Raw genomic sequence first — 27,172 nt, 5'->3', positions numbered from 1 at the left:
TGACATATTCCATGCTCATGTGATACCCTGTGCCTCCCTGTAGATTATCATTTAAGGTGTCCACATTAGTTACTTCTCGGTCTTGTCCTATGGGAGTCCCCCATCCCGCTACGGCTGGTAGGACTTCTGGATATGCTTGCTATTAGGAGACAGTGATGAGGACAGGATTGCTGGCAGGTTCTGGCATGAGATAGGTGCACTCAGGAATCCAGCCAAGCAGGCTCTTTGGAACACCAAGAAGGCTCTGTAGGGTGAAGCTGAGCTTGGACCGTATCATTCCCCTTTCCTAGGCAGAGCTGTGGAAGTAGGATCTGGAGTATAGCCTTGAGCTGAAAGTGATGATGAAGCTCCTCCCTCTTCCTGTGAGGCAGCTTCGGCTAGGAACCAACTGCAACTTCCTTCTCTTGAGTTTTGAATCAAGGTGGCCAGGAAAGGCTGGCCTTGCCAAGGGAGAGAAGAGAGACAGACAGAGGCAACACCGCAGGTGACCACCAACTTTATTGCCTCTGTGCTGGGGTCCCAGACTTGGGTTCAGTGATCTCTGGGGGCAACAGACAACTCTAAGCCCAAATTATTGCTACTCTGCAAGGTCTTGGGGCTCTCATAGTGTCCTGAGATGCCAATGGGTGGGGTGAGATCATGCAAATGATATGCAAGTAACATGCAAACCAACCCTGCATCCTCCAGAGGTCTCCGGTACAGCCCCTGATGCTAGAAATTCTAGGACTGACCTACAAGGGTGATAGACACCCAGGTTTCTACACTACAGACTATGAGTTGGCCTAGCCTCAGGGGTCAATGTTCCAGGGTTTGAGGGGGTCCCTGAGCATCAGCCCTGGTTCTGCCATTGGTTGAGGAAGAACAGAAACCTGACCCCAAAACAGCAAGGAGAAAGCGGGATACCCCTAGGCAGCCAGAGAGGGATGGGATCTGCCTGGGTCACACAGCAAGGCAGAAAATAAAGGGACCAGAATCTGGGCTTCCTGGGTCAGGCAGAAGCCTGGGTGCTTAGAAGATAGAAACATTAAAATAAATAAGCAAGTAGCCCCATCTCTGATCCCTGTGCTGACACCTTCTACCAGCTGATCAGGCCCTTGGCCTGAGAACAGGCAGGCTCCTTGGTCTTAGTGTAGAGTTGACCAGTGCAGGAGGCTCTAGAATGATAGGCTGGGCTGGAGAGTCACCAGCTTAGGCAGATCCAACTCAGTTATTATTCACAATCCACCAGGAGGCTGTGAGTAAGAGATTGGGGGGGTCAGGAGCTATGGGGGGGCTGCCCCTCCTGGGCCCCAGAGCTGTTTGGAGCACAGGGATACAGCGCACCTGGGAAGAACACAGTGGTGAGGGTGTCCGGGGCCCGCAGGTGATCGATGAGGGTACGCTGGAAGGCTTTGCTGCAGGGTGACTGCTGGTGCCTGGGAGGACCATGGAATAGACAGAGGCTGCAACCATCTGCTCTAAGGTCAGTGCTCTGGGTTACCCAAGATTAGTCCTGCTGCCAGGATTCAGGCACCAACCCTTCTACTACTTCTAGCCTCAGTCCTCTCCCTCAGTAAAATGGGAACAAGGTACCTACATCACTAGACTACTGCAAGGACTAAATGAAGGCACAGGGTCATACACTAACAATACTGTACATTCATTGTGTGCCTACTCGCACCTGGCATTGTATTGTTTTGAGTTTGTGTTAGACAGGGTCTTGCTAACTGGCCTTAAATAATTGATCCTCCTGTCTCTGCCTTTCAAGTTCTGGGATTTTAGGTTTGTGCCATCCTGGCCAATTTGTGTTACTCTCTCTGTCTGTCTGTTTGTTTGTCTTGAGACAGGACTATGCTGAATTTGCTCTGTAGCCCAGACTGGCCTTGAACTTTTGAGCTCTCTTGCCTCTGCCTTCAGTGTTGATGTAACAGGCATGCACTTGACACCTAATTTGCATTCATTCTTTACACATCATCTCATCTGGGACCCAGATATGTTAGGTCAGTTATCTGAAATCACACAGCCAGTGGACAGGAGAGTAGGACTTGAACCTAGTCCAAACTCCTCCAGAACCCACACTAAGTGTCAGATGTTAAGCCACCACTCACCTCCTCCAGGAGGCTTCATCCTGCCAGAGCTCATATAGGGTGAAGGCAGCATGGTCCAGCGTCTTCTCCGCAGACACACTGCAGAGCCAAAGAGGTGGCCAGGTTGGACCAGGGCTGTGACCACCACTGCCTACCTGCCAGTGGTCTTGTGAGAGCCCTGCCCAGAGTACCCAGCCCACCATCCCTCCCTGCTCAACCCTGCCCACCTCAGCCATCCCACTAGCTAGCCAGGGACTCACTGCAGACAATGGCTCTGGGCCCCTGTGAAGTTCATGTAGCAGCACAGGGCACGTTGAAAATCCTGCAGGGCATCCTCTGCCACCTGTACTTGCCTTTGTGCCACAAGGATGTGCTGGCAAGAGAGCAGCTAGTCACTGGGGTAGGCGAGGCTCGGAGTAGAACTTCACCCTTGCTAATACGGTTCGGATCTGCCCGCTGTGGGCTCAGGTCCCCACAACCGACAAGACCTCCCAGCATCTCTGACTCCATCCTTTTCTGCTGTACCACCTCCCACTGTGCCCTCTAGGTTCCATCCCTACCTCAGGCCTGACTGTCAGAGATACAGAGAACAGAGAACCTAAGAGGGTCACAGAGCAAGAACCAGAACCCAGCATCTGCCTACCAGGTCTGAGTAGACAGCCATTACCCTTCTTCATAAGTACTTTTTCCAAGCTCACCGAGTCAGGACCCTTGGCACAGTCCTCTTCATGAAGGGGTTCCAGCCGGGGTGCCTGCAAGGTACAAGAATATAGGCTGAGCCTCTAACATGTATTGGTTTGGGCAAGTGCCACAGAAGTTATCTCTCAGGGGCACTGGCCACCCAGCTGCTTACCTTGCATTCAAGCTGGTCTATGAGCTCCTGGAGGCGGTTGACCTGCAGCCGCCAGTGCAGCTCAGCCTCTGAATTCCACCCTGACAGGACCAGGAGAACATCAGCCAGGGGCCCCTGAACCTGAGAGTCCTCTCAGGATGAACTGGGAACAGTGGCAGAGCAAAGCCTTGAGAGAATAGGAGATGCCACATCTCCCCTGGACTCTATGCAGCCAGCTCCTACCCTGCTACAAGCACACCTGTATCAGAGGATCCAGGAGAGCAGGTTGGTGACCAGCTGATGCTCCTCAGGGCTCTGCGTCCTGCCCGCCTGCTGCCATGGAACCTCCTCTGCACCTCCATATTTACTTCATCCAACCTAGAAAGTAGAAGGTCAGCCTTCTGTCCCCAGACCCATAGGGTCAAGGACTGGGATTCCAGCACAAGACCAAGCTTAGGTGGGGCATGACAGGTCTCCTGGGTCTTTGAAGCCCAGCCCCCAAACTACCCATCCCAGAAGGCTGAATGGACCACGACACTGAGGAGTTCGGAATGCAGGAACAAAAGGCACTCACAGCCCAGACAGAGGTCAGCAACACTCACGTACCGCTGACCACGGGCCTGGGCCTCCAGGGTGTCTGATGCCCCCTCCAAGGAGCTCTGCAGGGCTTGTAGCTGATTCACTGTCTCCCGAAGCAGGAATCGTGTGACAAACTGCTCTACCTTGGAGGCCTGTTCATACTCCTGTGGGCAGGGCAAAGAGCTGTGGCTTAAGCCTGGCTTGTGAGAGCAACAGGGAAGTAAGTGAAAGGTGCAGAGCCCAGGCTGCTCACTCACTTTCTAGTTTCCTTGCGAGACAGCACAGGCTGGCCCTGAATTCATGATCCTCCTGCCTATGCTTCCCCAGTGCTAGAATTAAAGGTGGGCAACACTGTGCCTGGCTTCCAATGGGCCCTTTTCCTGGTCCAGACGGGTTTTTGTTTTTTGGTTTGGTTTTTTTTTTTTTTTTTTTTTTTTTTTTCATCCTGGCAGGTATGAAGCTGACTCATAAGGGTCACAACCCACTGATACACTGGTTTTCCTGGATCTCAGTTTCTCTTCTTTGTTAAGGCTGGTCTTCATCTTTGCCACAGCCAGTGGGGCTCCTGGGCACAGCCAGGCAGGGTGAGGGCACAGAGCTGTAAGGCCAGTTTTATACTTGGTACAAAATGATGTGTGATGTGGCCTCTTACTGACCTGTTGGAACCAAACTCACAGTCTACATATGCATTTGTTTGTTCTTTCATCATTCCATTCACCAATCTGTGTAACCAATATTTTCTGCATGGATTTTGTGAGACACTACATATACAAGACATCCCGGTCACTAAAGAGAGACAAATACCCTTGCCTACACACTACCAGCCTCCCCTCGGTTCCTTTAAGGTAAGCAGGGACAGGGAGAATTTTGTTTTGTTTGAGGTGGAACATTTTTGTTGTTGTTTTGCTTTTTTAAATAGGATTTCTCTGTAGTTTAGGGCCTGTTCTGGAGCTTGCTCTGTAGACCAAGCTGACCATGAACTCACAGAGATCCACCTGCCTCTGCCTCTGCCTCTGCCTCCTGAGTGCTGGGATTAAAGGCGTGCGCCACCACTGCCCACTGCAGACACGGGCTGACTGACCATGCTTCAGACCCTGTGCTGACCACCTTGGGAAACTCACACTTGTGCCTTTCACCGTGTGCCTCCATTTCCCCACCATACTGAATTGAGGTTCCCCTCAGTTACTTGCTACATAGAGCTAAGCCTAGTGCCTGCCGTCGTTGTTCTCAATATAGAAATGCCATCACGGTTATGGAACATACTGTTAGTAATCTGCCTAGCTACATACCTGGACAGTCACAGGATGCCCTTAGAAGTCTTCACCCCCACCACACACCCAAACGTAAGACTCTCAGAGTCTTGGGGAGCATGAAGACGAGGCTCCACAGTGACATCTATCATAGGTTTCATTTCTCGTCTATCACCTGCCTTGGCTCAACCAAGATGGTACCTTCTGAGCCATGCTTATAACAAATGCAATGAAATAGTGCCTGATTCCTGTCCTGAAGTCTGTGGGTTCTGTTTCCATGATATCTCTTCGGTTACTTCCCTTTGGAGGTGTGACTGATCGGTTCTCTGCCGTTTGCAAGCAAAAAACCCTGGTTGGCAGAACCACCCACCCTGTACCAGACTCATCCCAACAATTTCATTTAACCAATCTAATTTGTAGGAACCATGGTTGATTCCACTTCATATCTGGGGCCTAGAGCTTAGCCAAGGTTAAGCACCTAATCAGTGGCAGGCCAGGATTCAAATTATAGCCACAGAAATTCCCCTTACTCACCTTTAAGCATCACTTTGTTAAAGCACTAGCCCTGTTTCGCAGGTGGGAATTAGAGACCGGAAGAGGTCATAGACAGTGAATAGAGGCCAGCTTCTCAGCCGAGTTCCAGGGGAGGAACAGAGCTTTTGGTGTGGTGAGGTCACTTGTGAGCTCACAATGCAGTTCACCTGGTGGGGCGGGGCTAAACGGGACCCCTGGGTAGAGGGCAGGGCCGAGGCAGCATGGGCAGTGGCCTCTAGTGACCAGTCCTACCATGGGGAACAGCAGTTCCCACAAGAGGATCAAAGCACCCAGTCAGGCCAGCAAGGACGGGCCGCCTGACATGGACAAGGCCCGTCATAAGCAGTTCTTCAGCCACCTCAAGCGGAAGAAGCCAAGTGTGAGTATGGGGAGCCCAGGGGGATGCTGGGTGCTGGGGTCTACGCCTTTAGACCCAGAGATGAGAGGGGTTAGAGAATCTCTTTTGGGGGGGGGTCCCTGAAGCCGACATAGGTGGTATAGAGGACCCAGAAGCAAGGGCTCTTTACCAGGGGTCAGGCTGGGGTCACAGACGTGGAATGTGGAATAACCTTTACTCCCTCTCTGCAGCCCACAGCCTCACAACACATCACTTTCCCCTTCTTTCAATGGCGAGAGGCCCCTGACTCCGCCCGGGTGGGTGAGAATCCCCGCATCAAGGCTGGGAAAGTACGCAGTGGATCGGCCTAGGGTGGACGATGGGTTCCTGTGAGGAGGCAGGGTCCCCTCCCGGGATGTGGGTTGAACGGCCCTGATGGCACCGTGGGGTTTGGCAGGTTGGGTCCTCCAGAGGCGCGGGAGTGGCTTCATGCCCTGCTCGGGCGCGTTCTTCCCCTCACCACACGCCCACCCCCAGACCAAGATCGTTCTGCTTTTCCCGCTGGACAAGCGGCAGCAGCTGGCCGAGGCAGCAGCGGGCCCGTATGCGCGGCCCGGGCGGCCAGCTGAGGACGTGCTCGGCGCCCCGACATGCTTCCCAACGGTGGCGCCCATGCTGCGTGGGGCAGGTGACGGCGTGGACAGGCGCGAAGGCGCGCGCGCGCGGGAGATGAAAAGGATCCTGGTGCTGCTGCTGCAGCTGGACGCGCGGCTGCAGGAGGAAGGGCGTCGCGGGGCAGGCGGGCGGGGTGGCGGGGCCAAGGCCCCGCAGGGCTGGCAGCCGCTGTATGCGCACTTGCTGACCCATCGTGAGGCCTGTGGCGAAAGCGACCCCCGCGAGGAGCAGCCGCGCAAGCGGCGCCGCTGCCCTCGTCCGCGGTCCTGAGTGCCTGGTGCGACCCCCAGCGCTAGGGCTCTGCTCAATAAAGAGCACATAGCAACCTGGTTGTCTGCCACCTCTGTCCCGACCATCGGATTCAGGTTCAAAGCTGAAACCTCGGGTGAGTAGGAATGAAGAGTACTTAACCACCACCTGGAGCTAGGACTGTTTTTCCCTTATCTTTGTGGCACAAAAGTCAGCTCATGCCAGATCTACAGGCTCAAGGTGGGCTTGAGCAGTCTATACTTGGCTACACTTGGAAGAACCTGTTTGTTTCGGGCAAAGGCTTGAGGTCTCCAAGTGTCCTCAATGTTCAAAAACCCCTCTTAGGGGCTCAGCGGTTAAGGACACTGACTGCCTTTCCAGGGGACCGTGGTTCTATTCCCAGAACCCACATGGGCAGCTCACAACTGTGTGTGACTTCAATGCTAGGGGACCTGACATCCTCACGTGGATACACATGCAGGCAAAACACCAATGCACATAAACTACTTACCAAACAAAAAACCTTGGATGGAGGGAGGGTCCCAGGCTGCTAACAGACACCATACCAGGAAGAACAGCCAGCCATGGTGGTGTGGAACCTAGGATTCTACCTAAGGCAACACACTCAAGAAGAGGGGCTTGAGCCTCTGACCTCTCACTCCGGCAGTGGTCAGTAACTCCCAAGTATTCAGCTCCCCAAGTAGTCAAAGGATAGTCAAAGGCCTTTCCTCCTGAGGTACCCAGTTCCATCCTCTACCCCCACATGTAGCCAGAAGATTCTTCCAAACCCTTAACCTGTCCAGGGCAGTTTGTTCTCCCTGTTCATAGCTCCCACTATTTCTCCACTACCCCTACTAAAGCCCATGGCTAAAATTGGGATGTGCTGTCTTCCCGCAGTACCTCTCGGCGTTTGTCCCCTGCTCTGACATGTCACCAGTGGCCTTCAGGGTCCAGTCTTACTCCTTGCATCATCCCTGAGAGAAGCAGCATGCTCTGGGCAGAAGCCAACTGCTGACTTTCTTGGATCCCACACCCAACTTCCAGACCAGACCCTAAAGTTACCGTCTCCAGTTGTAGCCGCTGAGATAATACCAGCACTCAAGAGGATGGGGTAGGAGGATCAGTGCAACAGATTGCTTTAGAAAGCAAACTGTCTTTCCTGCTGCACACTGTTGAACAACTCAGAATGCTTCCCCTGGGGCCAGAGGTAGCAGGAGGAAGGTCTCAGCTCACTAGAGCCATAAGCCGTGGACTTAAGGATGCATTTTTGTCACTGTCCACAGGCTTGAATCATGCTAGAAAATGTGTGACCCATGCACAGCATAGGTATTGAGAGCTAATTGCCCTGTCACGTGGTTCTCGGCACATGCACACTTGACCCACGATGGCCCTATCATCCCCTTCCCCAGGGCTGTAATTGGGAACTTTCAGAGATCTTCCCATTTAACCACAACCCTGTGGTCAGATTCTGTTCCTAAGGCCTGTTTTACCCTTGTGATCCAGAACACATCCAATAGCCGTGTAATCCTTATTTTAGCTTAAATGCATCTGAGTCTTCTATTTGCAACCAAAATGGTCCTATAGAGTATAGTCTATCCAGGAGGTGAGGCTCATTGCTGTCTTTTGGAGGAACACCAGAAAGATAAATTTGGATTTGCTTAGGTGGTTACGTGAGCTTCAGAGCTGAAGGGGTCAGTCCAGACCCCCTGTGTGGCTATCGGCTGAGCACAAGGAAGCCCTCATTGTAGCTGTAGATGTGTGGTTGAGAGTTCTACCTTTAGAACTGGTACAGAAGGGATAGCGCATGCGACTCGAGTACACAGATAACTCCAAGCATTTGGGAGAAAGAATTAACCGGCTGTGCTGGTCCACCAGCACAGCTCTATTATGGGGCCTCAAATGACTGCCATCAGCCCCGTGCAGGAGAGAGGGGGTGGGGTGGCACTGCAAGACTGAGGTCATAATGAGCCCAATCTAAGTTCCTTCTCGAACCTTTCCTTCCCACCTCCACAGCTAGATAACTCTCTTGCCAAGCTAGGTGATGTGCCAAGAGACTTCCTAGGAGTCCAGGACTCTGGGACCCTAAGGAGGAATTAAGTACTAACAAGGCCACATCCCTTCTTTGGGGTGGAGCCACAAAAGGAACCTCCACCCTAGTAGGCGGGGCCTCGTAGCCAGAGGTGGAGCTGAGAATTGAGAGCTTGTTGTCTGCCCAGAAGGCCCACAGGGCCTCGGGGCACACCGAGACCAGAAGGTGGCGTCGGCGCGCAGGACCCGGCGTGTCCACAGACTGCCTTCTTTGGACCACGTTGCGGTGGTGGTAGATCAAGGCTCCGGCTTCACCAAGGCGGGCTTCGCTGGGGAGATCCAGCCTCGCATTGTGCTGAAGAGCTCGAGTCTGATGCCAAGCTGGGACCGGCCTGTACTGCCAGGAGCACCGGGTTGCGAGCTGGCGGGCGGCGTGGCGCGTGCGCACCCCATCAAGCATGGTGTAGTAGTGGACTGGGACGCACTGGAGGGACTGTGGGAGCGCCTAATGGTGGGAGGCCTGCAGGTCCACCCAGAGCAGTGGCCTGTGCTAGTGAGTGACTCACCATCAGCACCACCGGAGGGCAGAGAGAAAGCGGCAGAGCTGCTGTTCGAGGCCCTGACAGTGCCCGCGTGCCACATGGCCAGCACGGCATTACTGGCACTCTGCTCCACCGGAGCATTCAGTGGGCTGGCTGTGGAGGCCGGGGCGGGCGTGTGCCACGCCACACCCATTTACGCAGGTCATTCGTGGCACAAGGCCACCTTCCGTCTGAACGTGGCAGGCAGCAGCCTGTCGCGCTACTTTCGAGACCTGTTGATGGCAACGTGCCCTGATCTTCAGCCGCAGGCTCTGCCCCGCAAGACCATCACACAGCTCAAGAAGCGCTGCTGCTATGTGTCCCTAGATTTCCACAGGGATATCTGTAATCCTGCCCGCCACCAGAGGGCCTGTTTTTGCCTGAGCAATGGCTGCTATGTGCACCTGGGCAGCGAGCGCTTTCGCTGCCCTGAACCCCTCTTCCAGCCAAGTCTCTTAGGCCATCCTGAGCCAGGACTGCCCACATTGGCCTTCCAGGCACTGCAGAAGATACCCATAACACTGCGGACACGGCTGGCCAATACGGTGGTACTGGCTGGTGGTTCCACCCTTTTCCCCGGCTTTGTGGAGCGCATGAACCTGGAGCTAGAGGCACAGTGCCAGAGGCATGGGTGCCCGGCCCTGCAGCCCTGCCTGGTGGCTCAACCTGGGCGGGGCACAGCTGTGTGGACTGGAGGTTCCATGATGGCCTCCTTGCAGTCCTTTCAGTGCCGCTGGGTGACTCGGGCCATGTACGAGGAGTGTGGTCCTTTTCTGGTGCGAGAAGTGTTCGATTGAGTTTTATATTGAAGTAGAGTGGGTGCCACCAGGGGTATTGCAGGGACAGAGGCTGCAACTCTGTCCTAGCATGGAGAACCAGATAAACAGATTGAAGCGTCTGCAGCTGGCAGGGTTATATGTGGATGGGCTGCCCTCTTCCCTTGCTGGACTAAGCTTGGCCCTCATTTTGCTTTCATTTGAATACCCAAACCACCACTAGTTCAGAGAATGTCAGTCCAGCAGGGCCAGGCTCAAAGAACACTTGAAAAAATACCTCTTACACGAGGGAACTAGAAGCCCGGCCTAGGCTGTGTGCTCAAATGATCCTCGAAGTTCTCAATTTCCCCTTGTGTAGAAAGTGGGGTCAGAGGGCAGTGACTAGCATGTGCAGTGAAAGGCCTTAGGGCCTGTCCTCAAGTACCAAAAAAAGTAAAGCCTCAGGCCTGCTCACTCCACCCCCAGAAGAGCCATGAACCTGGGGAGAGGGAACTGTTCCTCTGTTTTCTGAGACAGGATCTCAACTATATGCCCAGGCTGGGTTCAATCTCAAGCTGTTTTACCTCTTCCAAATTCGGGGGTTAGAAGTGTAAGCTGCCTTGGGGCAGTGGTGCTGCACGACTTTAATCCCAGCACTCAGGAGGCAGAGGCAGGCAGATCTCTGTGAGTTCAAGGCCAGCCTGGTCTACAGAGCAAGTTCCAGGACAGCCAAGGCTATACATAGAAACTGTCTCCAAAAAGAAAAACGTGTAAGCTACCACTTAGTCTTGGCAGAGATAGAGATGGTTCTAAACACATAAAGGGAGGGGTTCTTGTTTGTTTGGTTTTGGTCACTAAGGGTCTGAAGCTCTGGTTGTCAACACATCTACACGGGTTATAATATAGGCCAACACACTGGCAGGCATATATACACACACCTGCCTCCTCACATGCCCTGCCCCATAGGTACCACGCACCTGTGGACATGCATCATGTCTCCAATGTTCTAGCCCATGCCTGCTAGGTCCTGGCTTGACAACCCCCAGCAATTACATCAGGCCAACAAACACCTACCTGAATTGTTGCCTGAATTGTTTTGGGTACTGGGAACACAGCAAAGGACAAAACACTAGATCTCTGCTTTTCCCTCCCTCTGCAGGGTCTCACTCTAGCCAGGCTGGCCTGAAACTGGCAGCAAATCATCCTGCCTCTGTCTCCTGAGTATTGAGACTACAGGTGTGAGCCGCCATGACCCACATGAGGAAAATGATCAGGGAGTAAAGGGCAGTCATTAAGTGGGAATACCCAAATCTGAACCCGAGTTCCATTCCTACAGCCCCAAGGCACAGCAGGCAAGAGTGCCACCTCACCACCAAGCCATCGTTTCAGGCTCCCCATAGACCCTTCCCTGCACTTACCAGCTTTGTAGTGTCCATGGCAGTGAGCACGGCGCGGTTCAGTGACTCTAGTGCAGCCAGCACAGGCCGGTACACACCCAGGTGTTTGGAGAAATAGTCTGCAGGTAGGAAAAGTGCTCAGGGGCTCCAGCCTACACCATCTCTCCAGCCTGGACTTCCTCAGCTGCATTCCTATCCCATAAGAGTAGCCCATAAAGCATCCCTTACCACTCCCACCTGCCCAGGGGCTGGGACACAAGGGCCAGCATAGGCCTACTCACCACACAGTTTCTCTGTTTCTAAATTGCTGTGAGAGAAAGAGAAAACATCCATCAGACTTTTAGAACCTGGGCCTGGTGAACTGAACATAGACACCAGTGTCCCATTCTTTTACTCAGCCTGACATGGTTATCTGTTTGGGGGCGGGGAGGCATCGGCACTTCAAAGGATCAGCCCAAGCCTTTGAAGCCTTGAATGTTGATCAAGTCTGTGATATATACTAAGGAGGAGATGGGACGGGAGGGGAGGGGAAAGGGCAGCTGTGCATGTTCATGGTGTGTGTGAACCCAAATAGAGAAGCAGGGAAGGATTATACATTTGAATCAGATGTGTATGTGGACATGTGGGAAGATGTGTATTCCTGCACCTACATCCACAGGCGGAGGCAGGCAGAACCCAGCTGTCCTCAGACATCCTCTGCATGGGAATGGAAGGGTTGAGTACGGGTGGTGACTCAAGCCTGGCTATTCTGGGGGCCCAGCTGCAAGCAGCGTAGCAACGAGGCTGGAGCTGAACAAGGTGTGGGTGGGTGGGTAACATCGCACTGGGCTCTGGCGTCTTTCCCCACCCCCTGGCCTCCAGAAAGAGCCATGACAGCAGGGGACACAGTGGGGTGGGACAACCTAGCCAGGCACTGCCACAGCAAGTCATTGCTTCTATTGTACTCACTCGGTAAGATGTCCATCGATGCCACTGAACAGTTCCCGCAGTTCCCCTGAGCTGAGAACCCCATCAGCAAAGTAATTCTGGAATTCTTCAAATGAGAGCTTACCATCATCTGGGGAGAGACAGGGCGTGGAGTTGGTATCCTTGGGTCCTGGCTGCGTCCTGACCCCAGATCCAGGCTCCCAAAGTCCTGATAGCATTCTCAATCACTCAGTCAGATAGCCTAGGGTTCTGACCTTAGTGGTGGCCCTGACTGTTTTGGACAAAAGGGCAAAAGCCCCCAAAGGTGTATGCTGAAGGAAACCGAGCCCAACTTGTACAGGATACATTTGGTAGGAACTCAATATCTGCCAAAAGGGAATACAAGAGACCAGCCTGGAACACACCAGATCATAGCTTAGGACTTAGTGGCACAGTCCCTGGCCACATAAACTAGCCTTGCCCCAGGGTCACAAGCAGGTGAAGCCTTCTAACAGTTTGACTGCCATGCAGCAGACTGGCTCAGATGAGAGTTAGTTTCCCATCATACGGGACATATCAGCAGAGGCAGAGAACAGAGGAGCAAGATTCTTAAAGATGATGGGATTTGGTCTGAGTGATGAGCAAAGATGAGAAGGGCCTGAGCCTCTGCCACAGAATACACTGACAGCATGTGTCTTAAATTAGTGGTCCCTACCAGTCTGAAGAGGCTCATAAAATGACAAGCACTTGGGGACACAAGGAGTCTGAAACACATGAGTCTGCAGGTCCAAGGAGGAGGAAAGTGGAGGTTGAATGGATGTCTCACCCCCTAGTCCAGGATCTGTATCCCAGACCCACTAAATAAAGGCTTAGACAATTGATGCACACACACACACACACACACACACACACACACACACACACACACAAAAACTTCCTTTTTTTTTTAATTTTTTTTTTAATGAAATGGAATGAGGAATTCCCACCCAGCAAGCTGTTGTAAGGACATCACAAGGTCTTGTACAAGCACCCATCACTGAGCAAACATTCTACTTAACATAAGCCCCCCACTTCCAGGCTCAGGTCAAACCCCATTTCCCTGCTCCCTATTCTGCATACCATTTGCTCTCTAGGCAGTATCCCTTGCTTGATCTCCCATTTGGAGGTCTCAAGACATCACCCTAGGCTGTACCTCCAAGTCTCTAGTTCTCTTACCCTGCCCCTCCCCCCACACACAGACACACTGTGGGACCAAGGGGAAGAAGCCACACTCACCATTCTTGTCTGCTCTGCGGAAAACCTAAGGGACAAAGGGAAATGAGTGGGTGCTGTGAGTGGAGCCAGAGAGGTAGGGGTCCCCCTCTCAAGCCAGTGGGTCCCCAGCAGGCCAGCCAGGTCCCCTGCATCGCCTTCCTGCTTAGGGCAGCCCTGCAGGAGCCTCTAGCAAGGAAGTACAGGAAGACTGCACAGCGAGTCCTAACACCGACTCCCTCCTGCTGCAGGGTGGCTTCACAGTGGGTAGGTGCTCCTGGCCAGATCTCTGTACCTCCACCTCCCACAGCTGGAGGCTAGCCTGAGTTCGCTCTGATGTATCAGCCTTTGGCACGGTCCCAGCTTGAGGAAGCTTGGACAGATGGGCCACGAACCATCCTGAGGAGCTGTGGAAGCCTCATCAGACCTGAACCCCTACTCCTCTGAGTCATCCCATAGTCCACCTCATTCTCCATCCACCCTCACTGAACAGGAGCTTCACTTATGCCTGTTGAAGAGTGGCAGACAGTGGCTAGCCCTCTGTGGGTGCTTTGGTTTTCCCACTAGTAGTGAGGGAGTAGCCTGAGTTTAACCTTCCCAGGGCCAGGGAAGAGGCCATCTCATTGTAAAGACTGGGCATCCGTGCAGACACGTTTGTGTGAGGGGCAAGGAGGATGGCAAGGGTCAGCAGATTTTGTTTGTAGAGGCAGTGATGAAGCAGCATTCTCAAGTCCTGCCCTCCTAGGAACCAGTTCTCCAAAGCAGCCGAGCAAAGGGCATCAAGTTCAGGGTCTGGACAGAAACCCTGTAGGCCAGGGTCCTGAGTGCTAAACTCTTCCAACCAAGTCCCTCAGGGTCACTGGCCTAAACAACTAATGGAACCCTAAGGCTGACTCAGAGAAGGCCTGCTACTAGATTGGGATCACACAGCAGCTCAGTGTGGCCTGGCTGGGGAGTGGGACAGACGAGCTAAGCGTGGAATAAAGACACTTTCTTCCACATCCTAGTGTGCCCCCTGACACCATCTGTGACTGGAACGTGTCTCCTCAGGCCTGAAGAACCATGGTCAATGTGCTGAGTCATCAGGGCATTGGGGAGGGGGCATGACAGCCTCTCCCTCTGGCAAGTACCTCTGGAGTATGGGCAGGAGAGGGCCAGGACCAGCTGAGCACATTATTGAAAGGTTAATAAAGGGGGGGGGGGGCTCAGAGCATTGGCTGAGGCAGATCAGGATGCTCTACAGCCATACAAGGGGCTTCAGTGCCACCTGCTGCTAATGAGAGGGGTCCCTTACCAACTGTAGAACTCTGCCACCCTTGTATCAGGCCTGAGGTTTCAGGGGCAGGACAGAGCTCCTTCTAGGACCAAGCTCCCATGTCCATTCAGCCCAGCAGGGGCTGCAATGGAGCAGGTCGGTGATGGCTGCTGTGACAGTGTTGACAGCCCCTAGCCCCACTGGGCAAATTTAGGGTGGAGGATACTAACACTGTTGCAGAGACACGGAGCGGCGCAGACAGTATAAGGAACACAAAGGCAAGGGGTTGAGAGCAGCAGGGTAACAGATAATCTGGGAGAGGGACCGAAGCAGAACCAACAAATGTGGAGGGAGAGACAGGGACACAGAGGACCGAGACCTGGGGAGCCCTGCGCCCGCCCACCGGTGCCCTACTCACATCCTGGAAAAGCGCGTGTCCCGCAGCAGGCGCGGGGTATCGCGGCGGCTGAGGCGCGGGTGGCCCAAGCAAGCACACAGCGAGCAACCCAGCGCACGCCATGGCTCAGATGCTCGCAAGGCTGCGGGTTGCTGTTCCCAGGACGCGTCTGCTGGCTGGGGGCGGGGCACACGCCCATTGGCCCAAGCGTGGCCCCGCCCCTACCTGGCCTCGGTTTCCCTGCCTGGAAGAGGCTTCCAAAAGGGGTGGATGAGGAGCCATCCCAAGGGTCACTGGCAATGATAGCCTGCCAGTTCTACAGGACCAGGTGATCCAGTCTGGTGTGGACAAAGCTTTAAATGCAGAAGCCATTAACAGGTCAAATTCACAAGCTCTTCACCTCTGGGCATTTGTTTCCCTCCAAGATTGTCAAAGGTAATGTAAATACTCGGCTCAAAGGACTCCCATTGAGGGTTCATTATCGCATATCATGGCTTCCCAGTCACCTCCCCCTTCTCCCACATCTCAGCCCATCTCTTTCAGGAAAACTTTGGTCTCCTCACTTGCAAGACAGGCCTAAAGGGAGGAACACATACTACAAGTACAGGACACACACACAAAAGCATGCGACACAAACACAGTTCACTGTGTGTTGCATCTTTACTAACGCTCAAAAATGTCCGGAAGGTGCACAGCAAGCCGACTCTAACACCCCCTTTTCTGCACTTAGGTAATATGCATGACTCCCTACTTCACTGGCTCGTTTTTCTTCCTCTCAAGCGGTTACATCACAGAAAGGAAATTAAACCAGATAGGAAAAGGAAATGAGTATTCCCTCTGACCCTAGCCTCACGTTGGCATAGAGTCCCAAACCCAGCCCTAACTCCATCAAAACATTTATTAAAACCAAAGCAGGAGGGAACAGAACTGTTAAGAAACAAAGTGCAGACTGGAGGGTGGATGGGACAATGGAGAAGCACTGTAGCCACAGGAGGGTCCACACCCTGTCACTCACGTCTCCCATCTCAAACCCACCTGGGCACAGTGAGGGTGCCGGCACAACCTTGGGGACCATTTCTCCAACCCGCCCATGGCTGTCAGTCTGTTCCCCGCCTCCCACTTTCCCAATAAATAAACTGCTTGGGCCTTAGCTCCTTTGGGGTTGGGGGAAGAAAAAAAAAAAACCAGCTAGGGGACCCTGCCCTTGCTTCAGAGTATAGGAAGTTGGGGTATTAGCCCATATCTCTCCCACCCTTAGCTTATTCCCCAAGCTTGCCAGAGGCCTCGATAAATAAATAAACGCTCCATTAAAGCTTCGATCGGAAAACTTTTAAGCAGTGCTCTTGCTGCCCTGCAAATGCAGTCGGCCAAGCTACTCCACCTGGCCTGGCTGGCATACAGGATTCTGGGAGCCGGCAGCCACCCTGGGCCTCTCGAGGCCTCTGCAGCAAGGACACCAAAAGTGCAGTTAGAGCCCCACCCCCACCCCAATGCGCGCACATGATTTCATGCACACATGTGGACACAGCAGGATGTGTCTGCAGCACACATACAGATGTGTTCACCTTCATTCCCCGGTACACACATGCATACACGCATACATACAGAATACACCCCAAGCACACAGTGTGCAGTGTGGGGTGCACATTCGTGCATACACAAGTGTGCGTGTGCACACGCACGCACGCACACACACACACACACACACACACACACACACACACACCATACAAAATCCTTCCCCTTTTGGTCTGCTCAATCTGGCAGCTGCCAAACCCCAGATCTAGAAGCTACTGCACAGAGAAGAGGGTATGAATCGTGCTTTTCCAATAAAGCAGGAAGGATGACCCAGGGCAGGAGGCTCCAAAGCTGCAGACAGGGTGGGCATCTCCAGACACCCTGGCTCCCTAGGCTTCTGTCAGAAATCCAGAGGGGTCAGGTCCCCAAAGTCACAGTCAAAGAGATCTCTGATGCCTTCACTCTCCTCAAGGCCAAAGTGGTAGTCAAGGGCCTCGTGGGGTGGGGAAAGGCTGATGAACTCCCCAGGGAGGAGCCCAGAGAAGTCTTCTCGAACATGCTCCAGGAGTGAGTCAGCAGCCACCAGCGGTGACAGATGGTCGTCTTCCATGGGGGTCCTCAGGCTGCTCATCCGTGACAATCCTGGTTCTGGGGAAAACAGGCATGATAGGTTAGAGCTGGCCCAGCACACAAGGGCTGCCTGCCCAAATAGGCAAAAACCCACCCCTACCTACCTTGCTCCAGGCCTAGCAGGGACTGGCTGGGATCCAAGGTCGGGGATGTGGAGGGAGGTGACGGTAGAGGCCCTGCAGTGCCAGGATCTGCGGTCCTGTCTTCCCCAGAGGATATCTCCTGGGATGGGGTCCTCCCAGGGCTGATCCCCTCTGCACTCTCCTCAGGACACAGAAAAACATCGATGGGTCCTTGTTTGCTCTTAAGAGAGATCTGAAATGTCTGGATAGAGACAGCAGGCAGGGTAAATTGAGGCCCAGGTGACCATTAGCCCAGCCCACCCTGTCTTGGTCAGGCCTGGAGTCCCGAGTCTCACCTCTGCAGAGTCTATAGCTTGTAGTTGGGTCTCAGGAGGGGCCTTGATCACTATGACCATCTGTTCTGCAGGGTCCGCTATGCTACGAAGGTCCTGGCAGGTCACATAGGCCAGGGTTGGGGGAGTCAAGGACTATGTGACCTTTGAAGAACCTGACAGCCCACCATCCCTACCTAGTCACTCCTGTTTTGACTCCTTCATCCCAAGGCCTGGCACAAAGTAGGTACTCAGAGCCTCATTTCCAAACTTCAACTGCCATATCTATACAGTGAGGCTATCTACCCATCCAATTCCAAACTAATGGCTGCCTCTAAATAATTCCACATAAAATGCTCAACAGATCTCCAGGCTGGGAGATGGAAATTGCTTTTGACAATCTTACTGTTAATCAATGATATTCACTAAAAATAAAACAAAACAAACAAACAAAAAAACAAAACACATTCTAAATGAAGTTTTAACTTTGAAGCTACAATCAAGCACTAAGTCAATGACTAAGGGAAGGTTTGTCATCACTGGTACTGGTTTTTCTCTTGGATGACAGGCTCTCAGTGTAGTCCAGTGGCCTGTGAGTCTTTTCATTCAGACGGTCTCACTACAGTCTTGACTGGCCCTGAGCATGTGGCAGTGTCTGCCTCATACCCGGTCCTGGGATTACAAGCACACACCACCTTACTGGGCTTTTCTTCTTTGTTTTGCTGAGACGGTCTCATTGTATATCTCTGACTAGTCTGGAAATACATAGACCAGGCTGGCCTCTGCTTCCCAAGTGCTGGGATTTTGAAGGCTTGTACCACCACACCCAGCCAGGATTTCTGCATTTGAGTATTTTCCCTGACATATATTCTGCATATGAGTGTTTTCCTGACATGTATGTGTGTCTCATATGTACCTGCTGCTTTGAGAGGTAGAAGAGGGCATCAGACGCATTAGGACTAGACTTACAGCTGTGAGCAACCACCATATGGATGCAAGGAATTAAAACTTGGGCTCTCTGCAAGAGCTACTCTTAACTGCTGAGCCATCTCTCCAGTCCTAGGCTTCTTTTAAAACTTACTAAAACTTACTACTTTGTGTACATGCATACACATGCCACAGGGGAGTGTGTACACACACATACGTGCAAGCCAGAGAACTTATAGGAGTCAGTTACCTCTTTCCACTGGGGACTCAAACTCAGATGGCTAAGATTGGCCAAAATCACCTTTACTCATTAAGCTATTTTGTTTGCCCTTTCTCTCCCCCCCCCCCAATAGGGTTTCTCTGTGTATCCCTGGCTGTCCTGGAACTCGCTCTGTAGACCAGGCTGGCCTCAAAGTCACTATGATCCACCTGCCTCCCAAGTGCTGAGATTAAAAGTGTATGCCACCATCACCCAGGTTTTTTTTATTTTTTTTAATATGTAATATTTTGGAAATGATATTACTATTCTCTTTTATAGACGAAACTTGGGCCCATAAAAGCTAAGTAACTTGGCCAGGCTATGGTGGTACAAGTCTTTAATCCTAGAACTTGGAAGACAGAGGCAGGTGAATCTCTGTGAGTTTGAGACCACACTAAGTTCCAAGACAGCCAGGACTATTCCACAGAAGCCCATCCTGAAAATCAAAAAATAAACAAACAAAAGCCAAGTAAGTTGTTCAGTGTCCTATGGTGAATAAGTCAGAGCCAGGCCTTGCTTCCAAAGCCAGAATCTTTGAGAATCCAGAGCACTAGGTAAGCTCTATAGTCTCTGTGGGGCCACCACTGGCCGAGCCTGCCCTCCACATTCCCTGGCCAATTCAAGGATATCGCTGGCTGTCTGAGTCCTCAGAAAGCAGTTGCAGCTGCGTGGTACAGATATGCATCAGGTGATCCAGGTGCTGCTCACTCTCCTGCAGTTGCTGCAGGTCCTGGGTCAAGCCTTCAAGCCGCTTACTGATCCCCACCATGGTGCGGCCGCCTCTGTGGGGAGCACATGAAGAGTTAGCGGTCCTCGGGCCCTCCACACATCAGCCGTGGTCCACAAGGCAGTGTGCCACTGTTCTGTGAGAAGTAGGCAAGCTCCTTCCCCTCTCTGGCTCTGCTCCCCAGCTAGGCTCCAAGTTAGACTGGCATGGACTTATGCCTGGTCTGTCAACAAACACCTCTATGTCCCACCAAGGAGCCACCACTGCCACGGAATGCCACCAAGATACACTGACAAGTGAAGAGAAAGCAATATAGAATGAAGAATGGGCTATCAAAAACCAAGAAGGCAGATATGCCAGAGAGGGCAGCAGGATGTCTGGAGAGAGAGGGAGGTACAAGGGAGAAATCCTAACAAAACTGGAACACCTCTAAGGCCAACCTCAGTGAGGACAGCAAAAGCTGGAATGGTGTTTGCACAGTGAACCAAAAATGGGCAACACCGGGAAAGGGGACAGGACCTTCAGAATGGGTGTGTATGTGCTCACTGGATGGAACACCTCGTACAGCTATAGGGAGCTGGATCTGCAAGACCTGTATATCCCTCCCCTTCTACTACCCCAAGAAGACACCTCTCCTTGGATGCAGGAAGCCACTGAAGCCTGGTCTGGCTGCCACCAGCCCACCTGACTGGTCAGTACTTACAGCCACTGGATATGATTCTTGGACTTCTTGGCAATGAGCTGGATGCCCTCAAGGACATTGGTGATGTCATAGATGCGCCGTTTCTGCACTTTCAGCACCTCAGCCGCCCAGTTCAGGTCAACAACACCATCAGCTGAGCGGCTCAGCAGCTCCAAGAAGCGTTTGGTGGTCAGATTTAATGATGTCTCATAGCGTGACTTCTCTCCTGGAGATTTCACACCTGGGGGGGGGCAGGGTTTAGGGTAGGCAGGGCTCCTCAGACACTCAGCCTGCCCCCAACAGGCCTGTCTCCCTAGCAGTGTAGAGTGGGGAGATGAAGTGGGAGACAGAGGGCTCCTTCCCCTTAGTCAGGCCAAGCAGAAAGGCCCTGTGGCTGCTGTCTGCCAACCAAAGCATCCCTCTGTGGCTGGGGAACTCCCCACCTCCAGGGCCCGAGGAAGTCTTATCAGCCAGCCATTCCAGCTGCCCCAGAGGCTACAAGCATGCCCACCCCCAAATCTGGGCCTGAGATGCTAGGGTCAATAAGCACCTTTCCCTGGGTGGCGGCCTCGGCCCCGGAACGGCCCACTGCTCCCAGCCAGATACTGATGGTCAGTTTCCAGATCCAGCCTCCTTTTCACCTGTAGCAGGAACACAGGAAGATGCCCAGGAACCAGGAGTGAGACCACACAAGAGACTTAGCTAAGGGCTTGTCACCCCAGTCTTATTTTCTCTATTAGGATGTCTACGTATGTGAGCAGAGATGGATCCTAAGGGACACAGCATTGGATGATCCTACCACACATATCATTCAAGTACAAGACTGGAGATCTGAGTTCAAGTTTTAGGTCCAACAGGTATTTTAAAAAAATACACGAGCAAAGAACAAACATGGCTGTAATGCTAGAGATTAAAATGAAGGTCTTGTGCATACTAACACACAATCTAACAGCCCAGGCTGTCCTCAAACATACTATGTAGCCCAGGGATGACCTTGAATTTCTTTTGTCCCTGCCTCTACCTCCCAAATAGTGGTCTTACCATCAGGACTTGCTACTTCTAGTACTCCTTTCAAAGATAAGTGCTAACTTCCTTCCCCTTAAATGCTAGCCAGAATTGATGGTGTTGCGGAGACTGGACACGGAGGCCCCAGAGCTTCTCCTCTGAGGAGACGGGGCAGAGGAAGCTGATACGCCATACTCTCTCTCATGTAGCTCTAAAGAGAAGCCCCGCTGGCAAAGAGCTGAGGAACAACACAAGTTTGGAAGCAAACCCAGCAGCCTCAGTCCTGCCCTTAGAGTACAACCAGTTTTCTTTCTGCAGCAGGGTTCCATCCCAGGCTAGAAGCACCAGCTGACTCTCCCTCAAGCCCTGGCCCACAGAGACGACGTACAACACAAGCCACCAAGGAAGGGTATAGGTCCCTCGGACATGTAAGTCACTTCTCTGGTTTTTAACTCATTAACCCACCTATAACCATGGCAGCAGCTGGTGCCTTTCAGCTGGCAACACCAATGGCTCCACTTTGCAGATTAAAGCAACCCACATTCAAGATCACAGTCAGGAAGCGGCAGAGCCACCATTCCTACCCATGGGCCCCCAAACTGCTAATCCCCATGCCCCCTAGCTTAGGCTAGACATGTGGAGACGGAAAGGACCCCGAAGACCCACTGACAGCTCAAGACATCCTAACAGGACCAGACTTGCTGTTCACCAGCCACAGGCCCTTCTCACCTAAACCCACTTTCAACCTGGCTTACCACCTGTCACGTTCCTTTGCCAAGAATCCTCCCCACAGCTATTATCACCCTCCCACTGGACAGTCCAGCTGTCCCTACATTGGTCTCCTTCCACATCTCTGCCTCAGTAAAGCCTTCAAACCTATGAACTGCTGAGATGGACTTCTCCCAACCCCTGTCTCTAAAACTTAGCCTATGCCCCTCTCCTCCAGCAGGAGCCTTAATCACTTAAGAGACGTCACCCTTCTCTCTGTATTGACTCAGATCCAGCCCTTTCTTACATCCATTACAAATTTCTGCACACCTGTCAGTCTTCCCCGCCTACCCCTCCACGTCCCAAAGTGTCACTGGATCCAATGAACTTCTGCCTCAGTGTCAGTCAACAGGTGTTGACTAGACTCCCCCCCCCCCCCATACTCCTGGGATCACATTCGGGCAGACGTCTATGCTGTCTATGCAGAACAGGGTAGTAACTGCTTCCCATACATTTCCTCACCAAATTCTTGTCCAATGGCAGAGCCTATGGTGGTCTCCACCTTGGGATGGACCTGTAGCCAGGGAGAAATCCAACATGGACACCCCAATGGGCTGACAGGGCCCTACATACAAACTAGCAGGGACACCTTCTCCCTAGTACCCTGGCCCCTGTTGACCGACTCCTAAAGAGACACTGTAAAAGTAAGGGCTTAGCTTAGACAGATGCCTGTTTCTGTCATTCCTGTCTAGACAACCCTAGTACTGAAACCCTAAAAGCCACAGGTGAAGATAGTCACTAATGAAAATAGCTGACTCAAACACCCATTCACAGGAAGGGCCACAAAAATGGTTTACTTAGCCCCTGGAACAGCATGCAATCTCGGTGAAACACTGAGGCAGCCCAGGCCAACACAGAACACTCTCACAGACACACGAGGTAACCACTGTGACTGGTTAACACATATATGGTCCCTTCCTGGATTAACAATCTCAGGAGCTGTTCTCTAGTTCAGTTTTTAAGAGTGTGTTCCTGAAACAGGGCAGACTATTGCCTCCTCTGGGCAAAGAGAATGATGTGCTGTCTCTCAGATAGCCTGGCTGGCCTCAGGCATAGTAGCAACTGAGAAAGACCTTGAACTCCTGATCCTTATACCTTTGTAAGTACTGCCATCACATGACTCACAGCAAATTTTGGAACCATTAAAAAAAAAAAAGAATCCTGAGGATTGGCAAAGTGCTTGTTCAGCATGCACTAAATCTTGGGTTCAATCCCCAACAACATTAAGTAGGCAGTGGCCAGCCAGGGACACATATAATACAAATCTAACCTAAAACAAGAGCCCCGAGCTACAACTGGCTTTCAGTTCTAAATCTATTTTTTTTCTTTACAGACCTAATGTCTGATACTACATACTTCCTATAGTAAATAGGTATTATGTGTATAATGGGAAAAACTCAGCTTCCCATTATTAGTCATGTACTAAGGTCTTTGTAGTACAGGCTGGCTTTGAACTCAAGAGTTAGTATCCTCATTCTTGCCTGCCTAAATTATAAGACATGCCAATAAACCAAGATAGACTGTTGGTATTTTGATATATTTTTATTTAATTGGTTTACTTTTTAAGAAATTTGTGTCTGTATGTGTGTATGTGAACATGTGGGCATGGGGGCAGAAGACACTATCACATCCCTCGAAGCTGGAGTTATAGTCACCTACAACCTCAAAGTGGGTGCTGGGGTCCACACTCTAGCTGTCATAGCAAGTTTACTTTTAAAATGTAACTTACTTTTAAGGAAGGTCTCACTATGTAACCCTGGCTGGCCTTGAACTTATGGCAATTCTCCTGTCTCCACTTTCCCCCTGACACACACACACACACACACACACACACACACACACCTACCTCTGACCAGGTAGGGGTGGGCAGGCAGGGCAAAGAAGAATCTGAATCAAATGGGAGTTCTGTACACAGGAAGCATTCAACAAGTGCTTACTGGATGGAAGCCAAGCCTGCAGCTCATTTCAGGGACTGACCCCCAAAATGCCAGAGCAAAGTCAGCAGAGGTCAAAATCTGGATTTGCATTCCGGCCTTTGGCTCCAGGATGTTGTCAGCCTCTCCCACAGAAAATGTTTGCTGGCCCTTAAGTACCTCTACACCTAGTATGTAACGGGGACTCACTAACTCGAGGGAATGGAATGTTTGGTCAACTGCAGACTACCTGCCCAGACCCTAAGCTCCAACCAGCAGGCACAGGCCCCTGGAGTACACGGAAGGCAAGCCGGCTCTCATCTGGAGGAAGAGCCACCAACAATCAGGAAATACCATCCCTGGCTGAATGAGTAAAGTTCCACCATTTCTGGGCCTCAGCCTCCCCATCTCTAAGAAGCATCAAGGGTCAAAAAGTAAGGTTGTTGACAGGGTTAAGTGGGTGAAGTGCTTGGCACACAAAACATCCTTAAAACACTGGTAGTTGCTATTGTTATTATTATTAGCATCTTGGTGATTCCGGAAGGAAGGCAGCACTGGGCACTGGGCCAAGGGGGCTGTGGGCCTTCCCAAGATGCCTCAGGAACCAGCTGCCACCCACACCCACACCCCCACCAGCACTACTCCCGGGGTTCTGGGCCCTGGCCCTCCCACTTGCTCCAAGCCCCCTGCTGAGAACCCTCCTGTCTCCTCCACCCCCACAATAAAGTTGGTGGCCCACACCCTGCGCCTGAGCCCGCCTGCTTGGATGCAAGTTCCAAGCTTCCACTCTCCACTGACTCAGCTGCCTTTTCTAGGCCCCCAGCCTAAACTGGTCTTGAGCTGTTCGGGGATAAGTGAAGACTTTATTCAGGGATCTCCCTCCCACACCTCTCTCCAGGCACTGGAGGGCCCTTCCATAGATCTCAGGGGCCCAGCCCACCCAGACTTCCAGAGACTCGGGGGTCTGCCCGTTTGACTAATAAAGTTCCATGGCAACCAGGGGCTGGAAGGCTGGCAGATGGACGGACAGGCAGAAGAAGGGTTGCAGCAGCTGGCCCAGCACCCCGCCCCTGCGGAGAAGGCCTCCAACTGCACCTGGCAATCCAATATCGAGGCACTAAGGGGTCTCCCCAAACCACCTCCTTCACCTCCCACAAGCAACCGTGCTCACTACCCAGTCCTAAGTTCTGCTGCAAGTCAGCAGGCATCTAAATACCAGCCCCACCACCTGCAGCTGCGTGCAGCACTTCCCTGTCTGGGCCTCAGTTCCTCCCTCTGGCAGATGGGCACGTGACAACACCCAGCTCACGGTAGAGAATTTTGGCCGAGATTCTAAGTGTGCCAAAGGCTGGGCGTGCACTAAGCAAGCACCAGCTGAATACACGTGAACCATTATCATTAACGAATCCGACGCTCTGGTGAGGACCCTGAGGCCCAGAGCTGGGAGCAGCAGCAAACAAGGGACAGGCAGTCTGTCACCGCGCGCCCCGGGGCGGAGCCCCGAGGCCCAGCCCAGGCTCCGCGCCGCCCAGCGCTGCAGCCCGCCCCTCCCCCGCCCGCGCCTAGGGTCCGTACCGGCGGGCGGCCGAGAGCGGGACGCGGTGCACTAGGCGCGGGCCGGGGCGCCTGCGGCGTGGCGAAGAGCAGCACGTCAGGGTCGCGTGGGCCGGCGGGCGGCGCGGCGGGGCCGGCGGGGCCCTGCGGGGCGCCGACATCGGGCGCGGCAGAGATGATGACGATCTGCGAGGAGTCGAGCAGCCGCAGCGCGCCCGCCCCGAGCAGGGCCTCCAGCGCCGGCGCGCGCTGGCCGCCCGCGGGGGCCACGGCCATGGTGCTCACGGCCCTCGTGGCCCGGGAGGCAGGCGGCGGCGGCGGCGCGGGCCCATGGCGGCAGGCCGCGGCGAGGGCTCGATCCCGCTCCGCCCCGGCCGCCGCTGCCTGCAAAGTCCGGGCCACTTTTACGCGCCAAATCCTTTTTGCCGCGAAAGAGCCACGCGCCGCCGAGCGCCACCTCCATTGGCCGACGCGGCTGTGACGGAGGTGGCGCCGGTGGCGGACATTGGCTGCAGCGTCCGGGGCCGGCGATGGAGGGCGGGACCCTGGGCGGGGCGGCCAATCCCGGGGCGGGGCGCGCGCAGGCTTTGTCCGGGCGGTGCCGGGCGCCTTCTCCTTCTCCCCTCTGCCTCCAGCCAAGCCCGGCAAGAGGCGTGGGCGCCGGGCTCCGCCCTCTCCACCGCCTACTCGATGGGTGGCGGGGTCTGGCGAAGCGAACAAACTTCGTACTTGGTTCTGCACGTCCCGCAGTCCCCCCCCCCATGACACATGACCCCTACATTCTCAACCTGTGGCCTCTACCCCCCTCAGTTCATATTCCAGAAATTGTTTCTTCTGCACGCTCAGGCTCACCTCCAAAGTTCGCTTCAGCCACCTCTGCGGTCCTAGTCCATTTTCTCACATATCATGGGCTCTTTCTATCCCTGTCACCTACAAGCCACGCCAAAGAGGGGTGCTGGGAGATAGGCAGGGATGTATGGCTTTGATCTCGATCTGATTTTAGCTGAAATTCCTTCCGTAGCCAGCGCCCAATTTTCGTTCATTCATTTGCTTACATCACAATGGCTCCTGCCTTTAATCCCAGCACTTGGGGAGACAGAGGCAGGCAGATCTTCAGGCCAGCCAGTTAGGACTACACAGTAAGACCCCGTCTGAGAGCATGCTCAGTGTCCCTACCTCAGTCCAGACCTTCACTCCTGCCAGTGAAAAGGAGAAAGGGAAACAAAGGCAGCAGAAGCGTGCAATGTAAAGAGACTCGGCCATTATTAACTCCTCGTTTAGACCTCACCTAGGGTGGTAGGGCAGTGCAATGGCGGTGAGGGCACATATGGATTGCATTTAATATTGAGGCCCTGGGCTATCTCCGTCAGCATTTCTCATTGTTCAGGTCAGCCCATCTGACCAGTATTGTCCTCTCTGCTAGGCATTGTGCCAACACTGGGAACAGAGATGTGAAAGATTTAACAAGACCTACAAGCTTCCTGCACTGTGGGCGGGGCGACCACAAGAAGAGAGTAGCTGACAACATTCAAGTCCCCAAGTCCAATGTAAGCATTGCTTCCTCCAGGGAGCTCTCAACCCAGGGTGACTTATTCCATGGCCCCATGCTACCTTCTCCTCTGTCTCAAGTCTGAACACACTGCTCTGGGCTGGCCTAGAGGGGCTGTTTCTCATAACCCTTCTGTGTATGACAGAAATGGAGG

The 27,172-nt window shown here is 53.1% G+C and overlaps 4 protein-coding genes across 6 annotated transcripts; 2 read left to right on the top strand and 2 right to left on the bottom strand.

Annotated features, from left to right (window-relative positions):
• Nucleotides 1–1,073: 1,073 nt before the first annotated feature.
• On the bottom strand, nucleotides 1,074–15,306 carry Necab3 (N-terminal EF-hand calcium binding protein 3). 2 transcript variants are annotated; one of them, XM_051192808.1, is made up of 13 exons: nucleotides 15,114–15,276; nucleotides 13,465–13,489; nucleotides 12,232–12,340; nucleotides 11,565–11,590; nucleotides 11,305–11,402; nucleotides 3,505–3,641; nucleotides 3,158–3,276; nucleotides 2,920–2,999; nucleotides 2,765–2,818; nucleotides 2,327–2,439; nucleotides 2,088–2,165; nucleotides 1,324–1,415; nucleotides 1,074–1,232 (listed from the first exon to the last, which is right to left on the bottom strand). In XM_051192808.1, exons 1-13 carry the CDS (start codon nucleotides 15,213–15,215, stop codon nucleotides 1,204–1,206), a joined length of 1,062 nt encoding a protein of 353 aa, XP_051048765.1. In that variant the 5' UTR covers nucleotides 15,216–15,276; the 3' UTR covers nucleotides 1,074–1,203. The 2 variants fall into 2 exon arrangements, with proteins under 2 accessions (XP_051048765.1, XP_051048757.1); XM_051192800.1 differs by lacking the exon at nucleotides 13,465–13,489 and having other exon boundaries at nucleotides 15,114–15,306.
• Nucleotides 5,416–6,598, top strand: CUNH20orf144 (chromosome unknown C20orf144 homolog). Of its 2 annotated transcripts, XM_051192832.1 has the most exons (3): nucleotides 5,417–5,640; nucleotides 5,850–5,948; nucleotides 6,136–6,598. In XM_051192832.1, exons 1-3 carry the CDS (start codon nucleotides 5,515–5,517, stop codon nucleotides 6,541–6,543), a joined length of 633 nt encoding a protein of 210 aa, XP_051048789.1. In that variant the 5' UTR covers nucleotides 5,417–5,514; the 3' UTR covers nucleotides 6,544–6,598. The 2 variants fall into 2 exon arrangements, with proteins under 2 accessions (XP_051048797.1, XP_051048789.1); XM_051192840.1 differs by lacking the exon at nucleotides 5,850–5,948 and having other exon boundaries at nucleotides 5,416–5,640.
• Nucleotides 8,557–10,029, top strand: Actl10 (actin like 10). Its single transcript, XM_051192821.1, has one exon. It carries the CDS (start codon nucleotides 8,924–8,926, stop codon nucleotides 9,926–9,928), a length of 1,005 nt encoding a protein of 334 aa, XP_051048778.1. The 5' UTR covers nucleotides 8,557–8,923; the 3' UTR covers nucleotides 9,929–10,029.
• Nucleotides 15,307–15,733: 427 nt separating the features above from the next.
• Nucleotides 15,734–25,860, bottom strand: E2f1 (E2F transcription factor 1). Its single transcript, XM_051192593.1, has 7 exons — nucleotides 25,491–25,860; nucleotides 20,780–20,870; nucleotides 20,251–20,470; nucleotides 19,450–19,602; nucleotides 17,659–17,773; nucleotides 17,345–17,564; nucleotides 15,734–17,258 (listed from the first exon to the last, which is right to left on the bottom strand). The coding sequence occupies exons 1-7, from the start codon at nucleotides 25,743–25,745 to the stop codon at nucleotides 17,011–17,013; spliced, it is 1,302 nt and encodes a 433-aa protein (XP_051048550.1). The 5' UTR covers nucleotides 25,746–25,860; the 3' UTR covers nucleotides 15,734–17,010.
• Between the last annotated feature and the right edge of the window lie 1,312 nt (nucleotides 25,861–27,172).

Source organism: Phodopus roborovskii, unplaced genomic scaffold, assembly GCF_943737965.1.
Source record: "Phodopus roborovskii unplaced genomic scaffold, PHOROB, whole genome shotgun sequence".
Taxonomy (NCBI): domain Eukaryota; kingdom Metazoa; phylum Chordata; class Mammalia; order Rodentia; family Cricetidae; genus Phodopus; species Phodopus roborovskii.
Note: the sequence above shows the minus strand (reverse complement) of the source record. Positions and strands in the feature narration are given on the sequence as shown.